The sequence below is a fragment of the Melanostigma gelatinosum genome (genome assembly GCF_949748355.1).
Source record: "Melanostigma gelatinosum genome assembly, chromosome: 12".
Classification (NCBI taxonomy): Eukaryota; Metazoa; Chordata; class Actinopteri; order Perciformes; family Zoarcidae; genus Melanostigma; species Melanostigma gelatinosum.
Window position 1 is genome coordinate 12,883,910 of NC_136645.1, and position 15,267 is coordinate 12,899,176.

At 42.1% G+C, this 15,267-nt stretch overlaps 1 protein-coding gene across 1 annotated transcript in view; it reads right to left on the reverse strand.

The window, feature by feature from the left end:
- Positions 1-3,395: 3,395 nt before the first annotated feature.
- Positions 3,396-15,267, reverse strand: part of LOC306785380 (zinc finger matrin-type protein 4) — a 43,163-nt gene continuing 31,291 nt past the window's right edge. The window contains exon 7 of the mRNA XM_079279738.1: positions 3,396-5,816. Coding sequence (XP_079135864.1) covers positions 5,795-5,816 — 22 coding nt within the window. The 3' untranslated portion in view covers positions 3,396-5,794. The remainder of the gene's footprint in view (positions 5,817-15,267) is intronic.

Consider the following 15,267-nt stretch of genomic DNA (forward strand, 5'->3'; position numbering starts at 1 on the left):
ATAAATGCGCAAAAACATCTGTATTTGCACACACGTTCACAGACATCTGCTTGGAATCCTGGTGCGCACACACACACACACACACACACGCACACACACTCCTCTAAATGTGCATTGTTGCAGTCAAGGGGTGAAACAGTCAGATCAGAGTTTTAATTAAAGCTTCTCTGTCCAGCCATGGAGAAGGAACAGCAAAAAGCTTTTTACTGGAGGAGTGTTTGGCGATTGGCAAAGCATTCTCATTTCAAAAACCGCAAGAGACAGATTTGGATTATAGCAGAAGCCAAAACAATGTCTCTGCTTGACTGGAGCAACAGCCTTGTTGTCTTCAGCTTCAAACAAGGTTAAACATACTGGAGTACTCTGTCAGGGTTACTCATGATATCATTTCATTATGATGGAACGGTTGTGGCCGTGGCCACAAAAGCAGAAAGGACATACATTTACAACAGGGACTTTCATGTAAACACAGTATTTGACATTACCGTAGTATTGATATTTTACCGAGCTTTAATATTTCAGTCGACCTTGTACACGGCTGGACTGTAAAACTGTTCTATGAGTCACTCCAACCTTTCGGTCCACTGCGGAGTCTTTAATCTCGTTTTCCTTACAAGGGAAAACAAATCTGCCGCTGGGATTTAGCTTTGTCAATTTGTCAATGCGAGTTATGGCCCAGAACGAAACACACGAGCATCGTAGCTTCAGCGAGAAATGTAACACACGCAGATTTTCTTGTCTTGACGTGTGAAATTATCTTCTTGACACACATCATGTTTACAGTATTATGGTACAATTTAAACAGTATCATAAAATGATGTGTCTCTCACCATCAACTAACGTACATATTTGTTCCGAAATAAGATCCAATGGTGGTCCGCCGTAAAGGGTGGGACTTCTTATTATTGGCGAACCGTAAACCAATTTTAACGGTGCATCCCACAAACTACTTATTTTTTTAGGGCATTTAGATGATGCGCTTGTTAAGTCAATTAAAACAATTCGGCTTCATATTATCAGCCGACTATGGGCACTGGCCACAACGATTTTTCAGCAAAAATGTTTGCGCAAAAGTTAATTCATTTCCGTTTTTTTTTTTTGCAGTTAAAGTATTTTTTTAATGTCGGAAATAACCAACTTAAGTTTCAGAAATGTATTATCAGAATTTAAAGTGACTAATACAAAAAAGTTTCGTGACAAATTTTTAACCCATTTATTTCTAAACTATGAGAGGTTTTGGATCAAAAAACAAGCTCACGCTTTACCCATTATTAATATCAGATATTCAGTTTAATTGTGTCCCATCTGCGACAACAGTGATCCAGAACGGAACATTTTATTCTCCCGGTCTCACTTCTCACCGGGTTCAGCTGCCTTGACATTTGAAAGGATAGTTAAAGTGTGCCAGCCAGGTCTAAGGTCAGCCTGAAGTCCTTCATGAATGAATCAACCCAAACAGGTCAGGGACTTCAGCAGAGATGTTAGATTGCTGCTCTAACAGCCCATCTCTGCCTTAAACAATTAGCACACCAGCAAAGTACTTTGGTGTGAATGCAGATGCGTTCGGTGCTGTATATGCTGCATATGCGTCTGGCTGCTTGTGTCACCCGCCAGCCTGTGATCCTCTGTCTGAAATGCCAGCCGGGGCTGTGGGGCTGAATATTGTGATGGCGACAATGGTTTTTGACAGGGAGGCTCTGACGGGCTCTGACAATCAGCAGCCTGCTGCATAGAGCAGAGCACCAGAGTGGAAATGTGTCGCCACTGGGGTCACATCACCGCTGCTGATGGCAACTGCCAGTTAGGGGCCTGCAGACACAACATGTGACGGGCGAAGACGCTGAAACTAATAAGTCTTGTTGTCTTAGATTTGTGGAAGGGAGTTTTAAATGTGCAGGTTAAATGTATCTGGTAACAATGGGACGAAACGAAAAAACTTTCCTGTGCTAGTTGTCCCAGTGCCTATGATTATTGAAAGCGATTTTTGTGAATTAATATCAGTCTCTCTACACCGACATCATCAGGGCAACGTTTATATCTGGCAGTCATTGTTATTACTCCATTAAATGAAAGTATAATTGAATGGAATCAGCGTTTACTGTTGCTTCCCCTTAATAAAGAGACAGTGCTGTAATGAGATCATCAGTCCGCTGTCTTTTCTGCTTTGTGTGAACCCCGTGGCCCTTGTGTTCTTTTCAAATGTCAAGCGAAGACGTATCTCCATCTTGACATTTTCAACAAATGATGCATCTGTACAGGGTCACATAGAGGAAATTGTAACATCCAATACGTTGGTTCTCTGGGTACCATTACTGTGACTCACTGATACTCCTTCACGTTGTGTGAAACGGTTACACAATCAAACCACTGCTAATTCAGTATAAGCTCCACAGTGAGGCAGAGCCACGCCAATGTTTTCAAATGGAGTTCAAGAGGCCAAGCTGTGAACTGTACAGTAGAGAGATTACCTTTGCAGAGGCACATCCCAGCAGAACATGTGGTTACAGTGATAGGGTCATGAATATGGATGGGCTCAGATAACATAACCTACTGTGGGCTAAGTGGAGTGCTGGCCTAGTATTCTCACACCCACTGACTTATGATACACAGAGGTTGGATGGCGCAGTGGAAAAGACATCATACCAGCTTTTAATGTTTTATTTATCTCATCTCCTGTTGACTACAGTGGGCCATTAAGAGTGCACAGCATCTCCTGTTGGTACTGATTTCCTCTCTCTCTCTGCCGTGCAATTGTTTTTTTTTCATGCATTTACTGAGCTGCTCTGTTTAAACAAGTTTGGTTTTCATTCAAGGACATTAAAATTAAAACGATTAACATTGTGCTCCATTGTGGATATATCTTGCCACTCGGTGTAAGTGCACTCATGTTGAAAGTTGGTGGTTTATTATGCTCATTCATTCCAACATGCTCTTAGCGTACCTCAAACTGTCCGCCTCTCTTTCTTCACCTAGCAGAAATAGCATGTGTTACTATGGAAACTTTGTGTAGGCTTTCCAGCTAATTGCGTGATCAGAACAAATGGCATGTTTTCTGCTTTTCTTCTTTACTCTTCCACCATTTTCCGCTGCTTTTTTTTAAATTCAACAAGTCAAATCCGCACACGCAGTTCGGATCATACATTCGAACGCTTTTCATGTGCTTCCTGCTTTTCTGTATGAATTAATGAGTTGTCACCAAGATGAAAGTCTAATGTTATGTATGTGTTTAAGACACTCCAGCGTTATGACAGGAAGAAGAACATCTCCTGCTATAGGATGTTTGAATCCATGCTGTAGCTTTGTGAAGGTGGCTTGGAGTGCCTACACAGTGGTGCGAACACAGAAAAAGAAAAACACAGCTCTGGATTTTGCAAGAGAAAATAGATATCGTTGTCATCTTCATTGTAGTCATTATCAGGTATGTTTACAAATGTGCTCATGGTACACAGCTCACGAGTCTCCCACTGCCAGTGCAGTTGACAGCTTCACATACAAAGACACAAGCATCATATCACAAAATCCCTACTCGGAGATACATCTCCGTCATATATATATAATGGAACATCAGGTGAAATATGAGACTTATGGCACAGTCATCTTCTGCACCGACTGTTATCAGAACACACACACACAGACGCTGTCTATTGTGAATACACTAGTGCTGGAGAGAAAAGGAGTCAGCGTGAAGTCATCAAACAAGCTAAAAGACTTCTTGTTTTGTTTTTCATACGGCATTAGCAACAACAGAGGGGTTGGTTATTTTAAACGCATGTTAAAATCCAACAGTCTGTAGTCCTGCATCCTCATTTTCTGCTGTTTTTTACGAATCCACTGGCAAAACAGTCACATATCAGATGTTTCTCCGAGGGACGATCTTTGTGGTGAATGTGGTCGTCCTCCTTTTCTCTAGATCCCTCTGTGATCACTCACTGTAACTCCACACGCTGGATTTTGGTCCGTCATCACTGATTCTTCGGCTCATGATGAGTTCATTTTTTTACTGATGGTTATCAATTCAGAAACATGACATGACCCACCAAAAGACAGTTCATTCTTATTTAAGTGCCAGCATATTTCATATGTTTTTCAATAACATCCATAAGAAACCCATTTCCCTTATCGTCCAGTAACTCAGTGCAGGTGAACACTATGAATACAAAACTCTTAAAACACAAACTTCACCTGCAGCTGCTGCTTATTTACACAAACTTGTATTTATTTGCTTGCTTCATTAAACTATTGCACTTTAAACCCTCATTGCATGGTTGTTAATATTACCGTGTGATTGCATAAACCATTACTCATACATACGTCTGCAGAAGAAAAACACTTTTTTTAATCAGGTCACTCATATTTAACTCCCCTCACCATGAAATGAACAAAGCACAAAATTAAAAAAATAACATTTTAATGTGTTTACAGAGAAGAAAAACAAAACCGCTGACGGCTTAGCATTGACTGCTGTGTTTTCCAGTCCTCTCCTCAGCTTATAGAGGAATGCTGCTCAGTGCCAGCACAGGAAAGTGGAGCGTGTCATCTGTTTGCTCATTTTATGATGCTACACACCGGTGTTGGATCTCACTGTAGACACACAAAATGAGGGGTGTCGTAACAGTAGTGGCTGGTCTAATTGCTAGGTATCAAAAGGTTCTCAATTTTCGATGGTGAAAAGGTGACCTTTTTTGCTCAGGTGCAAGCATGTGCAGTAATGCAGACGTATACTATCACTAGAAAGCAGCGCTATTGCCAAAAACGCGCAAGCAACAGGTTTTTAAAAAGGCAAGTGAATGCAACGTTTTACATTTTGCATGCATTGAATTACATCCCAGTTGTATTGCACATTGGCTGCTACATGGTTTGGGAGTGATTTTTTTTCTTTTCTTTTTTTCTTCTCTGGCCATAGAATAAAAAAAAATATGATCTACACATCGCCCAACTCAACAGAGAAGATCATTTCAGTCACCTCCTGACTGCGTCTGACATCAGTATTCAGTGCTGTGGGAATGTTTTCAACGGTAGATGATTCACAAAGTTGCGCAGACCCTCACCTCAGAGAAGGAGTTTGAAAGTCTTTGTGCTGCTTTTCTTTTTCGCCGCTGCCTTCTGTACTGTAACTGTATCCACGCCACAGCTCAAGGCTTTGATCGTATATGGAATACATGAAAAGATGGGTTTCAAAAGGACACATCCACCAGCTGGGGAAAAAAGAAGGGATGCCAATCCACTGCGTTTATAGATGACGCAAGATACAAACCGAAAATACTTTTTTAAAGTTGGAAATTCATGCAATGGCTGAGGTCGTTGGGAGTTTTCTTGTCCTTGGATATTCTGGGCCTGAGTAAGTCTCAGGTGGTCTGAAAGTGATCCATTCATGTGCCACTATCACTGTACATGAAAACCATGTAGAAACACAAGATGTGCATCGCTGCCAGAGCACATGGACGACGGCTAGTAACAAAGTTACTGCTGCTCTTTGACGATCATTATCATGATTATTACCACTCTGGGCAACACACTGACATCAGTTCAGTTTTCGGATTGTGGTTCACACTGGAGTTATATGGCAATATGCAGCCGCTTTTGGACGGCTGTTGAGAACTCGTACTTAACACTTAGGTGCTGAATAAATCTCAGAGATATATTTTTTAGATCAAAGATAGACACACACACACACTGAAGGTACTCTGCAATACTTTCTCGTACTCTTCGGTTTCGGACACAAGTCCTTTTTTTCTGAAGTTGTTTATTCCAACAATCATCTTATCTTCTTTCCGGTGTGGCCTGTCTCCGTGGCTTACTGCTGGTGTTGCTTCAGGCTGAAAACAAAACACAGGAAATAATTTGTTAGTCTTGTTTTGCCTCTGACGCAAGCAGATCCAACAAGACGGGGCTCTTTAACCAGAGGGAACATCATGCCCATGGGGGAAAGAAATAATGTTTCTGCCATGTTTTCTCCTTGGGAAGTAATCTCCTTTACCTGTAAATCTCTGCACATTTATCTTGATACATTAGCAATGAGGACATTGTCTCATGTCATTTCTGATATAGCAGGAAATCCCCCAGAGATGTAGCACTGCAACCCTGCTTTGCTTTATTTCCTCTGCTGCACTGAAACGAATTTCCTTTCACCGGGAATGACTGCTCCACTGTAATGTATGTGAGGCATTAACCAATAATCCTGTTTCACAATCTTCTCATAATTACAGCCGTCTATTATGCCTTCTAACTGGCTGCTCCCCAAATTAAAACAAAGGAGAAAGATATAAACATAAACCCTTGTGTTTAAGGTGCAATAATTACTGTGGATTTGGCCTTTATCTTCAGCAGCGGATTGTTTTTCATGATGACAGGCGCTGTGGCTGCATTCTGTCGCTTTATCGCTATGGAACAAAGCAACTCCAGAGGCAAAGATGCCACATTTAATTAAAACGCAGAGAAAAGATGGATTGCCAAGCAACACCCACCTATTGAGTATGTATTCTTTATTGGGACTTCCTCATAGGACAGGATTTAAAGGCCGTAAAGCTGATCTGCAAAGTACAACTGAAACGACAATATCAAGTTGGTCTCATTTATTCAATTGCCTGAACGTTACAACAGAAATTCCAACAATAATGAGCATGTAAGATGGTACCTCTTTCATCTCGGCCTAACCCTTTTGTGTAATTGTTCCTTTTGTTAGACTGAGAACCTTGTTGTCTTTGTTTCAAGATGCAGTTTTGAATGTTTTCTCTTCAGCATGAGCTTAGCGCTGTCTGGTTTTACGTTTTACAATAAGATGTTTGTCTCCTTATGTGGCCGTCGCTGCGGTCCTGAAATGAAAACCCATCTCCCAAATAGCCCAACAAATTCTGCCGTTTTAATCACAGTCCTCCTTCACTCCTTCACTGTGTCCTATTTGGAGCGTTGCCCCGCACACTCGCTTCCAACGCTGAGAAGGCGAGAGAGAGGGAGGGATGCGCAGGCATAGCTGTCAGCAGCTATCCCGGTAATGGCTGTTAAAACAGTGGCCTCTACACCCTGTCCGCTCTGTCGGGACTCATCGAGCACTTTGGACTCTGTGAGGGTTTGGGATGGCGTGACTCTGGTAGCCTGTATTGTTCTCTGGGAGGGGACAGGTAGCAGCGAGGAGCGAGTGAAGGACAACATGAGGAGAGGGGTCAAAGAGAGGGGGAACCGGGCAAGTCCATTCACGTACGGAGTCAGTCCAGCCTTGTATCTGAATTATCATCTTATTCTACATACTCCAAATGCGTATATTATACATGATATTGTTGTCGGGTGCGTTATGTGTTCCTGTACTTTCACACAGGAGTAAGGCCGCAGCTGACTGTTATTTATTTATGAATTGTTTAGTCTAGAGATTTCCATCCATTTGGGCTTGTGAACTCCTAAATTTACGACTTGCAACGTTTCATGGGCGGTGATGGCTTTAGTGTCGGCAGATGAGCTGCATCAGAGGATGATTGGCATTTTCAAAAAAGAAAAGAAAAGTAAATTTTCTGTCTATTAAGTGACAGACTGATTGAGTTCTTGTTTCGGCCCTCAAAACAGACTTTTTCCTTGTGAAGTTTAGGATTTTGTTTTCATAGAGGTACAAGAAAGAAGAAAAAGTTGTCGAAAGTACAAAAAATACACAACAAATAAACATCTATTTAATCTTTTAAATCCTCTCGGAACTCCGCAGATTTATCTTTGGACCACCATTTCCTCGAGCCCAAGGTCGAACAGTCGAAGATATTAAATTTACAACGATATAAAACAGTCAGAAACATTTTCACGAGCTTAATCCAACAAATGTGAGGCATTCTTGCTTGACAAATGACGAAGTAGATTCATAGACTGTCCGTTGACTCATCAATTAATGACTTATTGTTTCAGAACTTTGTAGAACTTAGCAGGCAGCCTTCATGATAGCGGAAGAAGAAATCTGTTGCCTTTAGATTCAGCTCTATACGTTTATCACGAAGTAATTCAACAACCTAAAATGTCTCCTGATATTATTGTTTTTATGGGTACAACATGGCCCAAAGAATCATGTGAGGATTGTGATTGTATAGTGAACGTCATCTATATGCATAACCAGTACTTTCTTGTATTTTGCATGCACACCGATACCTTTCACAGACAGCACTTAGCACATAAATCTTCATCCACACTCTTGTGTGGTTTGTTAAATTAACAATTTGGATGCAGTCAGCGCCTGAGCAAGGAGGTGCAAGGGGAGAAATCATAGGAGGAGGGCAGGAAAGGGGACAGGACAGGACAGTGCAATGCAGGGAAGCAGGAGGCGAGACAGGAGATGGGCGTAAAATAAGGGTTATGGTCTGAGTTTTAATAAATTAATCCAATAATCTGTCCCGGGGCCACACTTGTGGGAGGTGAGATATACAAGGATGTGTGAGAGAGGGAGAGAGAGAGCAAAGAGCCTCTGTGCCTCTGTGTCCAATGGAAGTGTTTGAGAGGATGTGAAGGTCACTTTGGCACGCTGTGTGTGTGTGTGTGTGTGTGTGTGTATGCGCACACCAGGTAAATGAAGTTCGGCAGTGGCGGTTGCTAAGGGAGCTGAGCTGTGAGTCATGATTCAGGCATGACCCTGCCCCCCCCCCCCCCTCACCTTATTAATATCACAGACAGTGATGCTCAGGGCAGTGTGTCTGTGTAAACAAAAACTGTGTTCAAGTGCCTTTGGGCCAGATGAGGAGATCCAAGGGCGTGAGCGTGTGTGTGTGTGTGTTCAGGTGTGACAGAGGAGGTGTGTGAGAGGAGAGCTGACCTGCGGCAGTCCTGAATTAACCTTTCACCATGGAGAGGACAGACGCCATGCAAACACACACACACACGCATACAGCAGCAAGCCAGGTCGATAGCTCAACCATTTGCATTCACAGTTACTTTACACTCAGCACTGTAATCTCTCACACTCGTGGCCACCCTCTCCCTCTTAAATGTGCATGTGTGTATGTGTACTCTGTGATACTGATGCTGAGTAATTACCAGGGTGAGTAGGCTAAATGGATTGTCCCCGACCTCACCATCATACCCTTGGGGCCCGCGTCAACATCACAGGAACACACTCACACTCGTACACGCTATACACATGAAGGCAGACCAGAGGTCGGAAATTGTACAATGAAAAAGCATCCAGAGAGCAAAGGCCTCACAATCCTGGTGAGCGATGTGAGCATGAATAATATTATTCGGGGAGTTAAAGCCGCGCAGTGTCATTGGTCAGAGATGCAACCCTGCTGACAGTTCCCATCAAGTGAACTGTGCGTTACTCGTTCCTTTGTTTTCTCTTGTGGACTCCGAGGAGCTAATTAGCTCCTCGTTCTTGTTTTGTTCTGTTTTTAGAAATGTACTTGAATGCATGTATACTTGATCCAAAACTTTTCAGGCCTGCAATCATTGCATGAAAGCCACCATAGCCTTGAGGATATTCAATGAGCTCTCCGACAACACCGGCTCAGACGGCTGGATATTATTGACAGAAACAATGTTGAGTCACTCAAAGAAGGATCTATATAATGAAACCTGACTGATGAATCAGCATACCGATGAGCAGATATTGGCATTGATGTTGTGGCAGATATATAGTGTGTACACACACACACACACCCCCACACACACACACACACACACACACACACTTATGCATACAGGCACCGTTGGGATCAGCCTGCCACCATCAGAACATCAGATTTTTAGACCGCTGTAGGGCTGGAAAATAATTCAACTCCTCTCTGACGGCCTTATGTTTATTCTTTAATCGTCACTTTTTTCAAACGAGCAATTTGTTTTTACTCGAAGAACTTGAGTCAGGATCCAACATGGGGATTTAATATTCATCTAATTCTGCCTGCCTCCCACGTGTCCCTGTCCGCATGCCAGCTAAGTGCATTGGCTACATTGCAACACACTGTAAACTGTGAAAATGTTCCGCCAAGTTTAGCGAGTGAAGGCTCTCCTGTCATCATCCGGTACAGGTTCAAGTACAACAGCCAGTCTGTAGCGACTGTGTGGAGTCTAGAGCGTTTCCAATGACCTGCAGCCGACTGTGTATGAAGCAGATGCACCATACAGATAAGAAGAGCTGGCAGATCGATGCATCCAGCTGTTTAAAGAAGAGAGAAATCTGTTATTTTACAATGACACATTCCTAATACCAGAGGACGAAGGAGGTCTGCACAGGGTTAGGCTCCACACGAATATTGTATTTCTCTTTTTCCCTGTTTCGTGGGAACGTTTCACCCCAATGTTAATAAATAAAAAAAGATTTTTTTTTAAAGGTTTTTTTTGGAAAAATAATTAAAAGTTAGACTTGAAAATAAAAGTAATGAAATTATGAGATAGCATGTTGTCTGTGTACCGACATTAAAACTATCACAACAGGTGGACAGGAGAGGCAACAGCCCGAAAAGAGGTTTTCCAACAATTGAAAAAGATCGACAAATAATCCCAAAATGTCCACGAAGAGAAAAATTGATGCAGAGGGAAGAAAATGTAATGAAAGATGGGAAAGCGAATACATGTTTGTGCTTCAAGGAGAAAAACGGGTCTGTCTTCTGTGTTATGAGGCGTGTCGGTGATGAAGGATACAATTCACATCGGCATTTTGACACCAAACACGGAGCTAAATTTAGCCTCCAAGAAAAACATCAAACTGTCCAAGAATTAAAAGGCAGACTGCAATCACAGCAGAATATATTTACACAGCTACAGCCCAGTGCATGCTGAAGGATGTGAGCAGAGCTCCGACCAGATACAGACTTTTACAAATGTCAGTTTGTGAAGAAACACCATCGCAGACCGAGTTCATGAACTAGCAGCAATCTAACAACACAGCAGCTAAGAGACGAGCAGGTACTCGTCTTCTTCATTATCTGTTGATGAAAGCAGACAACACGGATACATCATCTATCCATGTTCATCAGACCTGACTCTCAGTGAGCAGCTCTTGGATGTAGCTGCCATGCACAGGACGACGACAGGGAGGAACATTAGTGATGCAGAGAGGTGACACAAACAGCTTTGAACAAAGTTAATGTAATAACTTGTGTTTGATATTTGTCTTTGTTATTTTCTTTAACAGTTTGATCTTTGATAGAGTCATGTGGGTTTCTTAACCCTCAATTAAAATGATTTATGTTATAATAACAGAAATGTGTTTAAATATAATTTTTCATTTATATAACTGCATGTACAATATGTTTACACTTGAATAAACAATAATCAAATGCAGAGACAGTTATTTAACAATATGTTTGGGAGAAGTTAGTGATACAGTCTTACATTTACAACCGGCCCTTTGAGGGTGACCGTGATGCTGATGTGGCCCAGAGTGGAGATGAGTTTGACACCCCTGCCTTAGAGGTAGTCATTTATGCTGCAGCCAGAGTGTTTGTGCGTGTGCATGCATGAGAGTATTTACACTCAAAGGGGCTTTATTTGCTGTCATATCATGCCCACATACTATAGTGTTGCAAAGGCTCAAATGTAATGCACATTGATGTAGAGAGGGTGAGGGTATGTGAGTAAGAGAGACTGAGCCCGCAGCGGTTTCTAACACACATTACCCGTATTGTGTTTCATCTGAGCGACTGGGTGAAGGCAGAGGAAGTGAGGTCGATGAGGTGGAACCTTTGGTCTTGTTCTGTTTTTCCCCAGAGGATTGATCCGGCGGTCCGACAGAGCTGGCAAGACTTATTTCCAGTGCCAGTGTGTTCACCCTCGCGGCGTCAACTGAATTCAGCGTGCGTTCGCAAAATAAGTCTGCGAGGACTGTTGCGCTGTAGAATCGCCCGTGCTTTGAGGGATCTCTCATGGACCTTCTTCACACTCTATGCACACTGTAAGTCAGCAATACTGCAGACGCTGCTCAAGAGAATTTAGCACAATCCATACATTGGAAATAGAGAGGCAACCTCTAAACATTGCTTCCGACAAAATTGCTCTTGAAATTACACTCGCATCGTGACCCACATAAATGTTTGATGTCCCAGACAGAACAGATATCACAAATTGATATGCGATTGGATGGAAATCAATATGCAGGGAGTTGTCTGTTTCCACTTCTTGTGGTGGACACTGAGCTGGGGCTGTTAAGGTCTTTCCAAACTTGCCGTGCAGTGTTTTGAAATCCTGCTCTCCTCTTCTTTCAGTAAACCATTTGATAATAACCACAAAGACATCATGAGACTGCTTCCTTAACGTACCTGAACTTGTTTTACTTGAAGATGTCAGAATTACATCCTCTCCTTCTGAAATAAGACTGAAGCTCTGCACATTTCTCCACCAAACTTCCTCCACTTCAGAATACTTCCCATACGCCTTGATAAGGTGGATGAGGTACCCTTCATACCGATGACCTATCATCATCTACCCTGTAAATCTCCCTGGTACCTCTCTGTCTGTCCGTCTCTCGCTGCCCTCTGTCCGCCGATGTCCTGTCAATCCGTCTTCTCCATCCTAAGCAGCAAAGCTCTGCAGCAGTCAACAACACTGGGTTGGGTTCACCTCAATTTACACACTAAATCTGCTCCGTATCTGTCTGGCTCCACTTTTCAGTTCAATTTTAGGAGATTATGTCTCAGCCACAAGTTTAGTTTAACGTTCTCCTGCACTTTCCAGCTCTCTGCTTTTTTTTCATTTGCTTCGCCTCTGTCTCGAACACGATGTGTCTTTCTGTCTCTGCTGCATACTTCTCCTTTGTATCCATCAGTCTTACGCTCTCCTCGCCCTCTTTTCTGCTTTACGACAGTATAACTGACGGAAGGAGAGAGTTATGAGGCACTTTCCCGTGATTTACAGCCTCTGTGCAGAGATATTATACATCCTGACAATCAGGCTTTTTAGGAGTTGAGCTGACACCCTTATCCAGGCTGACTTAGAGTGAGTGAAGAGCCGCATTAGGCATTCGGTACCCTGCTTCGTGGTATGGGTTAGTTGATGAGACGTGCCTTCTGTAAATATGAATTCTTTACATGCGGAGCATCCCGTTGTATCCATCAGGCTTGAGTCCCGGAATAAGCACGTTCAATAAAACGGCAGTGTGGGAGGGGCGATGACGACAACACAAGCTGTCTAACTTTCCTCAAACTTGCGGTCATGATTTACTGTTATTGTACTTCAGTTATTATTGACGAATAAGAGATGAGGGCAAAAAAAATCAGACTTCAAGGATTTTCCTTTTTAATGAAACGAAAACGGCAAACATCTTCTCTCTCGATATTGGTCATTTTATATCTCGAAAAATATTTATCATGATATAAAAATGTTTTCTGCAAATTCAATAAATTGTCTGTATGAAATAACCACATGGTAAAGTCTATTTTTCTATACTCTTGTGTGAATTAAATACTTTACAAATAAGAAATACTGAGTACTTTTGTGCAAAATGAGCGGCATCCTGACGGAGATGTTCTACCAGTCTGTTGTGGTCAGTGCACTGTACTGCCGTAGTCTGCTGGGGGAGCAGCAGCCGGAGACACCAACCGACTTAACAAACTGGTTAAGAAGGCCGGCTCCATCATTGGCTGCAAACTGGATAGTCTGGAAGAGGTGTTGGAGAGGAGGACACTGAAGAAACTATCATCCATATTGGATAACCCGGACCACCCTCTCCACCACCTCCTGCAGGGACAGCGGAGCACTTTATCCAACAGACTGATCCAGCTCCGCTGTCACAAGGACGGATACAGGAGAACATTCCCACTGCAATAAGACTTTATCATGAAGCACCTCTGGCCAGATCATTCACACGACTATAACTCTGTTACACGGTTGTTTGTTGTTGGATAAAAAAACTCTGTCTGCACTACTGTTTAGTTAGTTAATTTAATATTCTATGTCATTGTATACATTGTGCATTCTTTACATACAAATACCGAGTAATCAGACTAAGATCAGTCAAATCTAGCTAAGTTTGATCACATTTTCTGTGGTTATTATCAATTGACATGATGTAATTGTGTATCTCGATATGTGATTTCATTACGATACGATTCCATTTAAAGATGATCAACGATCATATTGAATTATCAGCCCTGTCTGTCTGTCTGTCTGTCTGTCTGTCTGTCTGTCTGTCTGTCTGTCTGTCTGTCTGTCTGTCTGTCTGTCTGTCTGTCTGTCTGTCTGTCTGTCTGTCTGTCTGTCTGTCTGTCTGTCTGTCTGTCTGTCTGTCTGTCTGTCTGTCTGTCTGTCTGTCTATAAATCTCCTCCGCTGTGTTTCAGCACCCAGGACAGCGTCGCCACAATACATGCTCCCTCTACACACAACAAACAGCGTTATCTGTCTGAGAATAACTCATAATAATTTATATTGATGCATAATTATTGTTTGGGGTAATGCATATACCAAAACTAAAACAGACAGAAGAAAACACATGGTAATTATAACTAGTTTCCATATTTAGCACACACTGTATAATCTATAGCTAACAGAGAATACATGATGATTACCATCTCAATAATGCATGCTCATGCTCTTTCTTGTGACTACTGGATTTCTAGCATTTGGAATGTACCCTTTGCTAAAAGAAAACATATATACTATTTACTTTCTTTTCAACCTTTCATCGCTGCCTTTCTCATCCTTGTTACTGCTGTTGTTGTTCTCACCACACCCACCACTTGCTAACGGTTAAAGAGACACTTACATGCACACACGACACAACAGCACCTATAACCATGCCCACAGCCATCTCATGGTAAATGCATGACATGTAACCGTTCCATACATATTCCACACATATTGACATTGGCTGTGAATACTTTTTTCAAAAATCCGAAATAAAAAATGACCCAATCTCATGGTGCGACTGACTTTCTTTATAATAAATAACACTGTTCCCATCACGCTGCCTGAGTCTGCTCCACATGCTTGTATGTGCATTATAAATGAATGTCTGAAATGTAGCCCTACACACAACATCCAATGATCGAAATCACAAACTATGCCAACCATGCCTCGTGTCTTTAGCCCTCCACAGTTTGTACGGAACTTATTCTTCCTCAACCTGGTTTTGCAATTGATTGCATGGCGGGTTTTTTTTAACCATTGCAGCTGCAACTAACAATTAATCTGCTGATTATTTTCTAGATTCATCGAATATTTGTTTGGTCTGTAAAATGTAAGGAAAACAGTGAAGCTGATGTCTTTAAATGTCTTGTTCTGTCAGTCCTAAACCCACAGATAGATAGTTTGATGTGATATAAAGAAAGAAAAGCAGACAATCTCCATATTTGCGAGGCTGGAACTGAAACATA